The sequence below is a fragment of the Anabrus simplex genome, chromosome 2, assembly GCF_040414725.1.
Source record: "Anabrus simplex isolate iqAnaSimp1 chromosome 2, ASM4041472v1, whole genome shotgun sequence".
Taxonomy (NCBI): Eukaryota; Metazoa; Arthropoda; class Insecta; order Orthoptera; family Tettigoniidae; genus Anabrus; species Anabrus simplex.
The window spans coordinates 329078222-329094235 of NC_090266.1; the positions used below are offsets into that span (position 1 = coordinate 329078222).

The window sequence follows — 16014 nt, forward strand, 5'->3', positions numbered from 1 at the left end:
TGAAGAAGCCTTGGGCAGCGTTTCGATTCTTCAACAATATGTTTAAATGCTTCTTTAACTTGAGCTGCTGTTTTAGAACGCACGGGTTGTGCAAAAGCAAACTTTGAGTACACATCGATAACAGTAAGTAGATACTTATAGCCCTTATTACTAGAAGCATATGGAATCATTTCTACTAAGTCTGCTTGCCAGAGATCATCTTTTCCTCGTGTAATAACGCGTCTGCGACAGTAGGTGCGACGTGCTGGTTTATGTAACTCATGTGCGATGTTTACCTTTACAGGTGAGATCTTCTCTTGACGAGCCATTACAAAATAATACCGGCATAACGTAGTTCTCTTTCTATTTCTAGAATTTCTGATCCGTGACCCGTGTGACCAGCCTCTTGCGATGCTCTTAAAAGTTGTAATCGTTCAACGAGTAAGTTTGGGTCATTCCAGTATCTTACATCCACATACGGCAACAAAGGCTTGTAGATAACGTCTAGACTACGTGCAGTCGGAAACAGCTTAGAAATAAACTCACGATACTTGTAACTCTTATTCGCATTTACAGCTTCTGTTCTCTTGTAATTACGTCGTGTTGCATCGGTAGCAAAAAGTATTGCTTTATACTTTTTAAGATCATCTTGTAAAATTATATCCTTGTCAGGTATTCGTGAGAAAAGAAGTTCTAAGAGTCCTTTCGTAGGTTTATAGGTAACACCTTTTACAATGAGTTTGTTGCTATTAATCTTAACATTTGAATTTCCTATCCGGAAACAGTCATCTTCGTAGCGAATACCATAGGTAGTGTCAGTTTGTCCTGTAAAAAGGTTTTCTATATAAGGTGCAAAGAGAGATCCATAGGTATCTTGAATAAAAGTTCTAAACTGATTGCGATACTCTGGTGTAATCATAACCTCAGACAAAGATGGTAGATTTTGCGTCGATGTAGTAGGTGTTTCTGCAATAACATCTGTAGTTAAAAACTCAACACGCTTAGATGGTGATGCATCATTAAGTTCTTCTTCTTCTTTATCTTCCTCTTCTTGATCTACATCCTGCTTCTTCTCTTCCGTATCTTCTTCATGCTTTTCTTCTTCATGCTTCTCTTTATGATATGATGTTTGCATAGAAGCAAAACTTGAAGTAGACTGCGGTAATGAAGTAGAATTAAAAATTTCTTTGAGTGGTGTACTTAGTTGTGTTTTTAAAAATAAATCCGTGTCTGCTTGAATACGTTTAAGCTCTTTAAATTTCCGTCGAATATTGTTTCGAGCTTGGATGATATGTTTTGTGATCTCCTTGCTAGATGTTAACATGATGGTGGTTTTTAATCAAGTAGTTACTGTAATTCTGTGTTAATGCATATAAAATGATCGAAACCCATGCGATATCGTCCATGCTGTACATCACTTTCTTTATCAATAACTAAAAAGCTGTAACGGTGTAATGACCAACATTTAGCACACATACGTTTAAAGTCATCGAATGTCATATCAGTGTTAACATGATCGTTATACACATGTCGCATGTTGCGCTCATCTTGCCGAAAAAGCACAATAACATTTGCGTTGTCGCGTATCAACTGCTTGGGCACACGAGAATAGGTTTGGCACAAATAGATGCAATCAACATATTTATGTCGACACATACTAAAGAATGCACGAATAACGTTTTGCTGTTCTGTTGCGACATCATCAAAGATCATTAGAGAATTAGGAAGCACATCGTCTGGTGATGGTACTTGCTCATGTGAATTAAATTTAAAATATCTTATTCCATCTTTAACTAGATCGTGCATTACAGTTTGTAGAATAGTATATAGCGGCTGATAGAGTGACTTTGCGAAAACGTAAATATTCTCGAAGCGTACACCATTTACAGAAGTAATAAGTGTGAGTAAAAGATTTGTTTTACCGCATCCCGACGGACCTGATATAATACATCGAACAGTAAAAGGAAACAACGTTCCATGACGTTTTCTTGTAGTTGTACTAGAACTAGGTAAGAGATGTGGTACAATGTCGGTAACAGGTAGCGTGTCTTGCTGCTTTATAATCTTCATGATAACTGAATCATAAAGTACGTAATAGTAATATATATATTAAACGAAACAAGAGGCAACGGTTAGTTTATGATTTGCTCTTGACTAGTAAAGTCGTGTCCAGCATGGTGAAACAACGATATCCAAACGACATGAAGAAGAAGAAGAAAGTAAAAACTGTTGGATGGAAAGATGTTATAAAGGCTGCGCAAAAAGCCATTCGAGGGGAATACAATCCTCGTGTAGCTATTACTAAGGCGTTACGCGCAGCAAGAGCGAGAATTTCTCCAAAGTGCAGAGCAATATTTAGTAAACGTGCGCGAATTATTCCTGTACCAAAACGAGGAGGATTTCTTCCTGCGCTGTTTGCTGGCTTAGCAGCTTTAGGGTCATTGCTAGGTGGTGCTAGTGCTGTAGCGAGAACTGTCAAAGCTGTAGAAGAAGCGAAACAACAGTTGAAAGAGAGTGAACGTCATAACAAGACGATGGAGGCAATTGCGTTACGAGGCAAAGGTATGAACATGAAGCTAGCGCCATACAAGAAAGGGCTTGGTATCTACATTTCTCCAAAAAACGTCTACTGAATGCACTGCCATATCGAGCTCTAACGCATGATGAAGTTTTTACGTTTGCTAAACAACTAGGAATTCATTATTTTCGAGGAGTGTATATGCGCGATCAACTACCAGCACGTCCACGTGAACGTGAAAGTGCCGTAATTAACTTGGACGACAGTCGTGGACCTGGAACTCATTACGTTGCTTATGTAAAACGTAAATCTAAAGTATGGTATTTTGATAGCTATGGAGATTTACCTCCTCCTTTTGAGCTCATACGTTATTTCGGAAGCAGTGCAGACATTGTTTACAATAAAAACCGTGTGCAAAACTTTAATACACGCATGTGCGGACGATTATGTCTTATGTTCTTATATCAAACCCAGACAATAGAGAAAGTGTATTAGTATCTACGTGATGACGAACAGTGAAAGAACGTTTGCTGTACGTGGAGAAGGACCTGAAACAACCATCTATTTTAATCCGCCAATCGAACTTGGTTATCAGCCGCATAGTCTTGGACTAGTATCGTTTGAAAGCTACAATAAAATCTATAATGTGCGTGATGTTTTAAACAAGTTCTATTACGATGAGTATGTGCTAACACTACCCTCAGGTAGTTATACAGTAGATGATATTCACGACTATATTGAAAGTACGTTAATTGATCAGTTTGGGGAAGATAGTTTTAGTAATCATAATTACAAGTTCTCAATCACTATAAGCAACATTACGCATAAATGTGTTATTGAATCATCATTTAAGATTGACTTCAAATCACAACCTGATTCGATTGGTCCACTGCTTGGATTTTCATCGAGGGAGCTCCTACCGAACGTACGTTACGAGTCTGATCAACCTATAAAACTCTTCGATGATTATAATGTGAACATTACTTGTAATATTATTACAGACTTGAATAGTAATCTACAACCTTCGCACGTCCTGCACGACTTTATTGTTACAGAGGAACGTGGATATACTATTTGTGAGAAACCAGCAGTAGTTCTTTATCATCCTGTGTCTGTAAAACACATTAGCAACATTACTCTTAGACTTGTAAATAAACATAATCAGCTTATTCATTTAGATCAGCACGCGTACGTAGCTTACAAACTACATCTTAAACCAGTATGAAAACCATCTATAAAACACGGTGTACATTCCGAAGACATACTACATGTGTGCAGAGACTCATCGAGTTAACAGATACCCATAAGCAGATACTCCAAGATTTAGGATATACACTACTACAACAGAATGGAAGAAATGCTAGACATTACGAATACAGTAGAAAGTCGTGAAGGTGTAGTACGAAGTGAGCTTCATTCCTATCAACCTTTTACGTTTGGATTAAATAACAATGATGAAATTCATTTTATTATTAATCAACAAGATGTTTACACCTTACCACACGAAAGCTACCTCTATATTGAAGGACGATTAGAAAAGTCTGATGGAAGTGGACCAAGCACTTCACAACTAAACAACCATGCTCTAGCTTTTCTCTTTTCTGAAGCGCGATATGAAGTAAATAATGCTGAAATAGATCGAACGAAGAATGTTGGTATTACAAGCGCAATGAAACTCTACCCTTCTTTCTGTGATGAAGAAAGTAATCTTTTGCGGATGGCTGGATGGTGTCCAAAAGCTACTAACAACTGGATGATTAATGAGGATGGAACTTTTACGGGTATGTTATCACTGAAACATATTTTTGGATTCGCAGAAGACTTTACACGTATTTAATCAACGTAAAACAAGAGCTTATTCTAATCCGTGATCGAAGTGATTACAATTCTCTTAAAGCAGTAGAAACACCTGTAGAATCGAAAATAACACTGCATCGTATACTGTGGCGGATCCCACATGTAACCTTATCTGATCGTGAAAAACTTCGATTGCTCAAGATTGTAGAAAATGATACACCATTACCTATACGTTTTAGAAGTTGGGAGCTGCATGAATATCCTCTGTTACCACCTACAAACAAGCATAGCTGGGCTGTTAAAACATCACGTTTTACTGAGAAGCCCTTGTACATTATTTTTGGATTTCAAACTAATCGTAAATTCAATCACGAAAAAGATAGCTCACTGTTTGATCACTGCAAATTAAGACACGTTAGACTATATCTCAATGGAATTACGTATCCCTACGAAAACATCGACATTAACTTTGAGAAAAATAAGTTTGGGATGCTCTATGACATGTTTTGTAAATTTCAATCATCGTATTATCAGAAAGAAGATCGTCCGCTATTTACACCTCAAGAATTTAAAAATAAAGCACCGATTGTAGTTATAGACTGCTCTTATCACGAAGAATCTATAAAAGAATCTCCAGTTGATATTCGTTTAGAATTTGAAACATCTGAAAACATTCCTGCTAACACAGCAGCCTATTGTCTTATTATTCATATGAGTGATGTTACTTACCATCCGCTAACGAATATTGTTACGAGACTATAAATAAGAATAGATCTTTATCATTTTCATTAGTGTGTGCTTCGACATCGTACGCTATGGAACAAAACTGTAAATGTGCATGCTGTTTGCATGCTCATACGCAACATCTTATTTATGTTTCACGAGTGAGTGAGGCTATTAAGATGTTCTATAAACGTAGATCGTCGATGCCGAAACATCTTATTCAATACTTACCACCAGGATTTTTATATACGTACGCTGCCTCTTACGTACATAATTTTTGGGACATCCTTCCTCTACACAGTAAGATGTCAATCGAAGTAGCTTTATGCAGAACTTGTGAACGACATTACAAGCATCGAGGAGAAAATGGTGATGATGATTGGGATGGACCAAATCCTAGGATTGAACACTGTACACAGTGTATGAATGAACTTTCTCTAGTACCTCATGATGATGATGATGATGATGATTCCGAAAAGGAATAACAGCAAGGTAAGAAGTATATGATCTTCTCTGTAAAGCATAACATACTTAGTATAATATATTTCTAAATGCTTTGTTTAATTTGAATGTTGCAGGAGGCATTTCAGAAGCATACGTTGTTAAGAAGCACACTAACCTTGTCAGCAGCAAAAACGAACACTGTTGTAGTACATTTGTAAATAAATATTTGATCGCATTCAAAAAATGTTGTACTTATTGCATTGCTTTACTCCGACTTACTCTTAAGAAAAACGATCAGGTCTAAACATGCACAATGACGTCATCACAACAGCACTTGCTTACTCTAGCTTTCCCGATGCATGTTTAAACTTGTTCGAATTTACCGCTACCACATTCCTTTACACCGACTTACTCTTAAGAAAACGGACAAGTCTAAACATGCATGATGACGTCATCACTGCAGCACGTGCTTACTCTAGCTTTCCCGATGCGTGATTAAACTTGTTCGAATTTACCGCCACCACATAGAGTGCAGCAGCGAGGTAAGCGATGTAAGATGGCGGTAGCTAAAGATGTCAGCACGGTGCTCTGTTGATTAAAGATGGCTGCTTGTCAAAAAGATTTTTTCAAGTTATCCGCCACCACATAGAGTGCAGCACTGTTCTCTCTGGATTAAAGATGGCGGATGACAGCTTGTCAAATAGATTTTTTGTTTCAAAGGTAAGTAGCTAAAGAGGGCAGCACTAAGGTTAGCAATGCAAGATGGTGGATGACAGCTGTGACGTAAAATATTACCCGCAAGATAGCACCACGATGCTCTTTTCATTAAAGATGGCAGCTTGTTAAATAGAATTTTTCAAATTAACCGCCTCAAAGGTAAGTAGCTAAAGAGGGCAGCACTGTTCTCTCTGGATTAAAGATGGCTGCTTGTCGAAAAGAATTTTTTCAAATTATCCGCCACCACAAAGAGGGCAGCACGGTGCTCTCTTGATTAAAGATGGTGGATGACAGCTGAAGAGCGAGTAGAATTTGTTTCCAAATAAGAGCACGTAGAATTTGCCGCCACCACATAGAGTGCAGCACTGTTCTCTCTAGATTAAAGATGGTGGATGACAGAAAAGCGCATAGGTTTGTAAAGCACGTGGAATTTACCGCCACCACATAGAGTGCAGCACTGTTCTCTCTAGATTAAAGATGGCGGATGACAGCTGTCAGAAAAGCACATGGGTTTGTAAAGCACGTGGAATTTACCGCCACCACATAGAGTGCAGCACTGTTCTCTCTGGATTAAAGATGGCGGATGACAGCTGACGAAATTGCCCGCATGATAGCAGCACAGTGCTCTACTGATTAAAGATGGCGGATGACAGCTGTCAAAAAAGCACGTGGCTTTGTTTCCCAACAAGAGCACATAGAATTTTTCAAATTGCCGCCACCACATTTCAAAGGTATCTAGCTAAAGAGTACAGCACTGTGCTCTGTTGATTAAAGATGGCGGATGACGGCTGTCAAAAAAGCGCGTGAGTTTGTTTCCAAACAAGAGCATGTAGAATTTTTCAATTTGCCGCCACCACATAGAGGGCAGCACGGTGCTCTCTTGATTAAACATGACTGCTGTCATGTGGAATTGCCTGCCACCACATTTCAAAGGTAACTAGCTAAAGAGTGTAGCACGGCGCTCAAAGATGACTGCTGTCAAAAAAGCATTTTTTCAAATTATCCGCCACCACATTTCAAAGGTAAGTAGCTAAAGAGGGCAGCACTGTGCTCTATGGATTAAAGATGGCGGATGACAGCTGTCAAAAAAGCACGTAGCTGTCAAAAAGCACGTGGATTTGTTTATCTCGAGCTAGTGAGGTTAAGTTGGTAGCACTAAGGTTTAGGCCCGCCAAGATGGCTGCACTGCCGATGACAGGTGACGAAAGAGGGCAGCACAGCGCTCTGTAGTTTAAAGATGGCGGATGACAGCTGTCAAAAAGCACGTGGCTTTGTTTATCTCGAGCTAGTTAGGTTAAGTTGGTACCACCGAGGTTTATTCCCGTCAAGATGGCAGTACTGAGGTTAGCGATGCGTTGTTGTCTGTCAAAAAGCACGTGGCTTTGTTTACAAATCTGTCAAAAAGCACGTGGCTGTCAAAAAACACGTGGCTTTGTTTACCTCATGCTAGTTAGGTTAAGTTGGCACTACTGGGGTTTAGGCCCGTCAAGATGGTAGTACTGAGGTTTGCGATGCGTTGTTGTCTGTCAAAAAGCACGTGGCTTTGTTTACAAATCTGTCAAAAAGCACGTGGCTGTCAAAAAGCACGTGGCTTTGTTTACCTCGCGCTAGTGAGGTTAAGTTGGCACTACTGAGGTTTAGGCCCGTCAAGATGGCAGTACTGAGGTTAGCGGTGCGTTGTTGTCTGTCAAAAAGCACGTGGCTTTGTTTACAAATTCAAATTTCGCGCTAGTTAGGTTAAGTTGGCAGCACTGGAAGAGGCCTCTGGCTGAGGTGGAGGTGGCCACTGGGAGGCCTCTGGCTGAGGTGGAGGTGGAGGTGGCCACTGGGAGGCCTCTGGCTGAGGTGGAGGTGGAGGTGGCCACTGGGAGGCCTCTGGCTGAGGTGGAGGTGGAGGTGGCCACTGGGAGCCTGAGGTGGAGGTGGCGGCAGAACCCGCCTATTATACTACTGCTATCTTAATTTAAAATAGAGCCTAATAATCGTTAAACATAAATCTAAAGATATTCTTGTACCGTTACAGACATTTTTCTTGTCTTAAACTTTCAGTGCAATTTTCTAGAAACGTTTGACATACTATGAAACATGTAACTTTGCAGGTAGAGAGCTGAAGTCTATGTATAAAGTATACAGAATTGTATTTCCTACTGGAAGGAAAGAAAAAACAGAAGTATGATTTTGCTTGTGCTGCATCACAATTGAAAAGTTCTAGTTTACAGTGAGTCTTACACTTTCCTTTCTCTGGTGTGTGTGTGAGTGTATGTATGTGTGTGTGAATAATAACTTAGTGAGGGTTTGTTTTAAATTAGCCTTATGCGAGGTTGCATTTTAATTCAACTTAACTAAAACTAATGTGGCAAAGAAAATAATACACCTCTTTGGAAGTAAACAAGAACTTTATGAAATAAAACGTGTTGCTTACTTACTTGTATGAAATGTTCGGTAACTCACTCGGAATATTCTATTCCAGAATGTGGATGAAAACGGCTTGTCGAGATTTGACTAATTATCAGTGGCGGCTTGTGGCGAACGCCATTGGCCAGTGTTCCCTTCCTATTTTTGTAAAGCTGGTCTTTGCAGAAATTTGCCGTTGGAGGAGCTACACTAAACCTCAAGATACACATCTGGCATCCACTGTTATGGATTCCATTATGATGCTCTTTGAGCGAATTGAGAAACAGGTAAGCAAATATTTTCAGGTTAAAGTTAAGTGGAAGAGTGAAAAAATGTGTAGTGAATTTTACAACCTCCAGAACATGGGCGGGCAAGGATCTCACACACTGGGCCTTTATTAAAGTGCTCATTTAATGCTGTACTGTCGTTTATTGAGAGTAGAGTGAACATTCGTTTTATCAAGTCTTGGTAATTTGGAGTGACCAGAGCATACGTTTCACAATTCGACAGGAAGTTTGGTCGCCGGTGGTCTCTTGTCCACAAGTTAAATTAAGAAAGAAGTGTTGTTACCTGGCGCGTGCAGGACCTTCACGAACGTGCTTCAGAACAAGGGAATGACGGAATACCATGGCAGAGACCAATGGATCACATTACGGAAGCCCGACACGAGGCTAGAATGTCATATGGCATGAGTTTAAAGTAAGCGTATGTGCCGCGGTGATTTGAACCAATGGAAAGGTAGCATAATTTCAATATTGGAAAGACAATGGCTAAAACGGGAGATGGGCCCGGAACGAGCGTAGGTCAACGGCTGTGGAGGTAAATGAATATAAGTGACCAGCGCGTGGCTTAGCTGTCTATTCGGCAGGAGTCTTCTAAGTAGTCAAGTCGTGAGAAGAAGTTTCTACTTACCACGTGTGCGGAGTTAAAGAAGTCAAGTATCATAAGTCTTGCTCGTGTGTTGGGACATACTAACAAGAGCTCAATATGCTCAGATTTAGTTTTTCATCATTAGAAGCGAGCTAAGAATATTTTGTAGGCACGAGGACCTGCAAGAACAATGCCAAGATAACAACTTGATCATAACGAACTAACATTTCTGGGGGGAAGTGAACTCTGATAAATTCGGCATTTTAGTGTCTGCAAAATATATTTGGAAAGAAGAATTTGATATGAACATTTACACGTATAGTTGCCTGCGTATTTCAAATTTATACCTGGGTGGAGTAAAGTAGATTTTCATGGGACAGGAACATCGGCTAATTAGTACAGTTTCTAGTCCAGCATTGTCTACTGTTACTATATGTAAAGTTGTGACATAGTAGGGTGAAGTACGGAGTGAGGGGGGGGGAATTGATATAGTTACGGTGTTAGATAAGCAATGAGTTTCGCGCGGCTGAATGAGAACTGGTTTTCACGGTCACGGGAAAAACTACGACCGAGTGTTTTAATAATATGTGGCAGGTTGCTTTGACCCAGTTTTTTTGCTACTTTGCTTTACGTCGCACCGACACGGATGGGGTAGGTCTTATGGCGACGATAGACCCAGTTGTAATACCGTGAATGAACAGGATGTTGTAGTCAAGTTCCGAACCAGCAGAAGCAGCAAGACATCGGGAACTTAATTTCTACGCCAGGATGGAGATCCACGGACTGCACGAGTTTCAGTTTGAAGACATCACAGGGAGAATGGCTGGCTAAAAAGGAATGGGAGCCGGCTGACCGAAAGCAGTTGACAGTATCGACAGAAGATGAGTGTTAGATTTGCAATGTCATAATGTACTTGTGCACGTGTTTTAATGTGGCAAAGGGGATAGGTTAGGGTTTATTATTTAATTTCAGTAGGTTTAGCTGTTGGTTGGCAGGACTACGTCCTATCTCACTAAACTGTAGAGAAGCTTGTGTATTTAAATGTAAATAGCTCTAAAGTGCATGTGGACCGATGGCATGAGGTCACAGTTTGCCTTTTTCTTTTATCGTGATTCTATAGCTGAGTGGTTAATGTAATTTTTTAATGTCAGATTCCTGCCTTTAGCTATATTTCATAATTTGTTTTTCTTTGATGTTTGAGACGCAGTGAACGTCTTGGGGCTTAGATGTAAATGTAAAAGGGATTTAAAGTCAGGAAAGGCTAGTTCATTAGATAATGGGATTTCAAAGTATGTGAGAACATGGCGTCACATTTTTCCGATTTATTGCATGAAGTTTGGATGAAAATGTGTGTGCGGGGCTTGGATCCACGACCTTTGTTAGCGTCATCTTCATGATTATTTGAATGTAAATATGAGTGTACTTTTTGTAGCGTCAAGAGCCCGTTGTCAGTATTGGTGTGAATTTGTGACTGGTTTACAGTTCCATCGATCGCAGTTTCGTGTTTCAGGTTTCGAATATTAGAATCACATTTCTTTAAATCTTGTTCTTATTATTACTATTAATGCGATTTTCTCGAGTTGAACAAGTAAGATATTTCAGTAACTTTCAGATTTTCAAACACGAATTATTGTCTATGGTGGTAATTCCTCAGTTTTCTAGTTATTGTATTATAGCAGAGTTAGTCATTTTGTTTAAAGTTTAACTTAACGAGTGCTCTTGTATGTGACCAGCGTGTTATGGTGTTTTTAGAGGGCGAGAGTAAGACGATGTCATTTATATTTGTATCAGATTTGGCAACTTTAGGACATGTGATTTATTGTGTGATGATGAGTAGGGGACAGCGTTCCACATTCTTAAAGGCCTGCATTTTCATGTTTGAGTAACTTGCCTCGGGTAGACTTGTGAGCAGCGTGTGTTAAGGGTTGGACCCCGGATATTTTTGGTATTTGCTGAAAATTTTGGGAGACTGAATCTCCGCTTTTGAGTCATTCATCCGTATGGTAGGCGAGGATAATTTGTGTATCTACCGAGGAGAGTTTTGTATAGCGGCCTATTTGGTTTATTTTAATGGTAATTTGTCCAAGTCACTACGGTTGATGCTGTAGACGAGACTTTTATAGCGCGACGCTTAGAGTTTGACCAGTCCTTTATGATATGACCGCGCTGAGGATTATTTGTGTCATGTAATCTTTTTCAGAGACCAGCGTTGAGTTATGTGATGAAAATCAAAGCCCACTTTGTATTTTTATCTTGAATTTTGTGCCATGGATTTTATTTCAGGAACCCACGTTGATTTAGGCTTGACATTGTAAGATCCACCAGATAATTGGTTTTGTGTCATGTTATCTATTTCAGGAACCTACGTTGAATTGGAAGTGATTGCTAAGAGTGTGAAATTTATTCCATTAATATTTTCCATGGAGACTGTGTGACTGAGAGTTGCCTGAATGCGGCATGCTTTTCCTCCTGATGCCAGAGAAAATATGACATGTTTTTGTTTTTTGATTTGTGTATATTTTTGCCATTTATGTGATTTTTATCGTGTGTTGCTCCGATCCACAGGTAATTTGTGTTCAAGTGGATACTCGTTATCGAAGTGTATATTTTGGTAGGATGTTTTACCACTCAGCGTGGTTTTATGTGTACAGTTAGATGAGTTATTTTCACCCCGTAGCGCATTAAACACTTTTTTCTTTTAAGGTTAGGAACGCCCACTGCAATGTAAAGTATGCAAGAAAGGGGAAATACTCGTCTGAAGTGGAAACAATTAACAAACCAGCCAGAAGCGTGGTGCGTCATGGATGTCACGGTGTTAAAGTGCAAAGTTCAGGAAATTTCTTGCTAAATGTTACGTATATGTATCGGCATAAACTTGATTAATTATATTATTATACTTTGACCCTCAATATGGGCTCTATAACCTGTGAGAAGGATCTGATTCATGTATTTTCTTGTCACTTTTGATAATTTTTCTACACCTTTCGCATTTCTTGTTTGTTTTTAATGAATGTGTTTTCCTCTAAACTGACGTCATGCCTAAACTTGCATCATTTATAGCTATTAGTTGACCTCGTCTTGTCCATATTAGAGATATGTTCCCCATCAAATCCAGGGTGTAAATTTAAGTTATTTTCATAGTTTAAGTCGTCTGGGCGCGACTGACTAGTCCGGGGCAGGTTACCTTGATGGTAGACGAAGGGGACAACACGGGTAGAGCTCCTACACGCTAGCTGAGCGGCTGTCATTGCCTTGCACACTTTCCCACTAACGTGCCCTTCCTACATCACTCTGGAGTAGTGATATTTATCTATATATAGGGTGACCCAAAATATGTTAATATTTGATGAGATAATACCTCACGGTATATTGGAGGCAGAGAGGAAATAATTGATACACATGATGGGCATTAAATGGGGTTTTATTGACACGAAAATAAAGTCGCAAGTCTGCCGCGATCGTCCGACTTCGTTAGGGATGCCAAAGGACAACATCCGACGGCAATTTCTGACCATTCCTACGGATATGTTGTACAGTGCTGTTCACAACATTGTCCCTCGACGACAGATATTGTTGATGAATGACTGCCGACATTTGATCATGTGCTATCATCATGTCTTTGCTAAACCTCGATGGTTATGCTAATTATTGCTTGTGTATCGTATGAAGCACCATCTGTTGGTCATTTTGTGTACTTTATTTTGGTGTCAATAAAACCCTATGTCATGCCAATCACGTGTGTCAATTATTACCTCTCTACCTCCAATATTCCGTGAAGTATTGCCTCATCAAATGTTAACGAACTTTTGAGTCACCTGTGTATACACAATAACACCGACAACGCTTAGTATGTTGTACGGGCAGGCAAACTGATCGTTTTTCAAGAAGGAATCCATATCTAGAAACGTACGGCTTGGACGCTGTAGCGTATCGAAGTGTGAGATGAGTGTGCGTTCCGCTTGTCGTCAATAAACCCAACATGACGGGCTCATTACAAACGGGGTTCGAACTGTGTACCTGCTACATCATTGCAGAGCCTACATCGGCGGTGCTGAGCCTCACGCACGTGACCCAATACGTGTGGTTGACTTTGAAGAATTTCAATCGCTCCGTGGACTCGAGCAATAATGTCCGCCGCTGAAGTTACAGGAGTGTCATTCACCATATTCTTCATACTACCCCTCAGAAAGTAGTCGAGAGGTGCCAAATGTGGCGACCGTGCTGGCAATGGAACTGGTCCACCTCTACCAATCAATCGATCTGGATATGCGACGTTGAGGTGATTCCGCACATTTACATCAAAGTGTGCTGGAGTTCCGTCGTGTTGCAGCCACATTACCTGCAGAAAATTTAGTGGCATTTAACCCATTAGGGTAGGCAAAACGTCACTAATAAATGTGAGGTAGATCTGTCCTGTCAGTCTGTTTGGTAGCAGATATGGCCCAATGATATGGTCACCAATTATCTCAGCACAGATGTTAACACCGAACCTGTGTTGGCGATTTCGAATCACCTGCGCACGCGGATTTTCGTCCGCCCAAACATGCATGCTGTGCATGTTTAATACGCCGTCTCTAGTAAGAGTGCATTCATCCGTGATTAGCACCAAGCTCGCGAATTGTGATTGGAGTATGCATTGTAGTAAATACCACTGCGCTAACTGTACTCGTCGTGGGTAGTCCTCCTCCCCTAATGCCTGGAACTTTCTGCTGATGGTATGGATGGAGCTGCTGTTCATGGACAATACGCCATACGACACTTTTACCTGTGTGCACCGTCCTTGCCACTTGCCGAGTGCTGGTGGTTTGGTCCCTCTTCGAACACTGTCAGCACGTCCTCCTCAAACTGTAGTGTTCGAGCCGAGCGTGGACGACCCGCATAACGTCAGTCCTGTACAATGTTTCTCCATTCACTAGATTATTACCAAACCCTTTGATAATGACCATTTTCATGATTGGAGCTTAAAATGTCAAGAGCCTGGTGCTTTCATGCTTGCATTTATTTGACACTTCCAATCGTACACTGGCACTGGATCTGAATCAAATGTGAACAACGTACCATGATCAGAATATATGTCTTCATAAGAACTTCCTAATAACTTTCTCTATGCGAGCGAATACTCAGTCCGGCGGAATAAAAGAGTGACCCGTAACTGGGAAGATAAACTCTACTTCAAGAATTTTAAAATGCAGAGCACTTCTCGTGTTGATGAAACTTTCAGCCTGGATTTTCACCTCGTCTACCATGATACCACTGTCTGTTGTCCATCTCGAAATATTACAGAGGTATATTTTTCTATTTGCTTTACGTCGCACCGACACAGGTAGGTCTTATGGCGACGATGGAATAGGAAATACTTAGGAATGGGAAGGAAGCGGCCGTGGCCTTAATTAAGGTACAGCCCCAGCATTTGCCTGGTGTGAAAATGAGAAACCACGGAAATCCATCTTCAGGGCTGCCGACAGTGGGATTCGAATCCACTATCTCTCGGATGCGAGCTCACAGCTGAACGCCCCTAACCGCACGGTCAACTCGTCCGGTTGAGAGAGGTATCTTTGCAGTCGCTCACAATCCTCTATCTGATTTATTACTCTATAATCTTCTCGAAAGTTTTGAACACTTGAAAGAATGTGAATCATTACCACAACAAGGAAGACCAGGAGATCCTTTAGAAGAATACCTGTAACATAAAAATAAGATATACAGAAATGTCATTGAAAGTATCTTTAACGCCATCCGTAAACTAATGTTCAATTCAGAAAAAAGTAAGGGTTTTGAAAATTAAAGGTTAAACCTAAGGACAATATAGAAAAGCTATTGGCATTTCGTTACACATAAATATTACCAGAGCTCTTATCTGTACAACATTTTCCTGTATTTCCCAATTATTTGGATCTCTAGTTCATTTTCTTCCCCTTCTTGGTTGCTGGACCAGTACATTACTAATAATTTTCTTGTCGATAAATATTTAAGTACTTTAAGTACTTGCTGTCCGACAATGCTAAATAAACTCTCTTTATTAAAATGGCACTTCATAGCCCACTATTCTAACGACAATTCTACTGTAGGCACTTCTACCAACCTAGCGGCAAATAATATTGAAATAACGCTCAGTAATGTGCAATAAACGAAAATTATAAAGAGGAAGGTCTATTATGGAACACACTTCAATAACAGCTACCCCATTAACCGAGGAAAAGGACGAGTTTGAAGCAAACTGGATAAGGAACTTTGTGGAGAAAACAGGATGTCGGATAAGGAACAAATTCCGATATTTATTATGCAATTACGTCGAAATGGGTGCATTCTGGAACATGCTCCATGCTAATTTTCATGCAAGCTTTCAGGAGGATGGCGCTAGTATCACTAAGTAAAAAATTATAAATTTTGGAGGAGGCCCCTTTTGAAACCATACGACTCATATATACTGAGTGGCCGAAAGTCATGAGAAGACACTGAATGTGATGTTAATAACGAGTTCCCCTTCCGCGAGCCCTCAAAACGGCAGAAATACGGTGAGGCATCGACTCTACAAGGTGTTGGAATCGTTCTGGTTGGATCTGGACCCACGC

The 16014-nt window shown here is 40.2% G+C and overlaps 1 protein-coding gene across 1 annotated transcript in view; it reads left to right on the forward strand.

Moving 5' to 3' along the window:
* Positions 1-16014, forward strand: part of LOC136863533 (NACHT and WD repeat domain-containing protein 2) — a 638416-nt gene that overhangs the window by 200315 nt on the left and 422087 nt on the right. The window contains exon 11 of the mRNA XM_067139918.2: positions 8649-8859. Within this exon, the coding sequence (XP_066996019.2) occupies positions 8649-8859 (211 nt within the window). The remainder of the gene's footprint in view (positions 1-8648; positions 8860-16014) is intronic.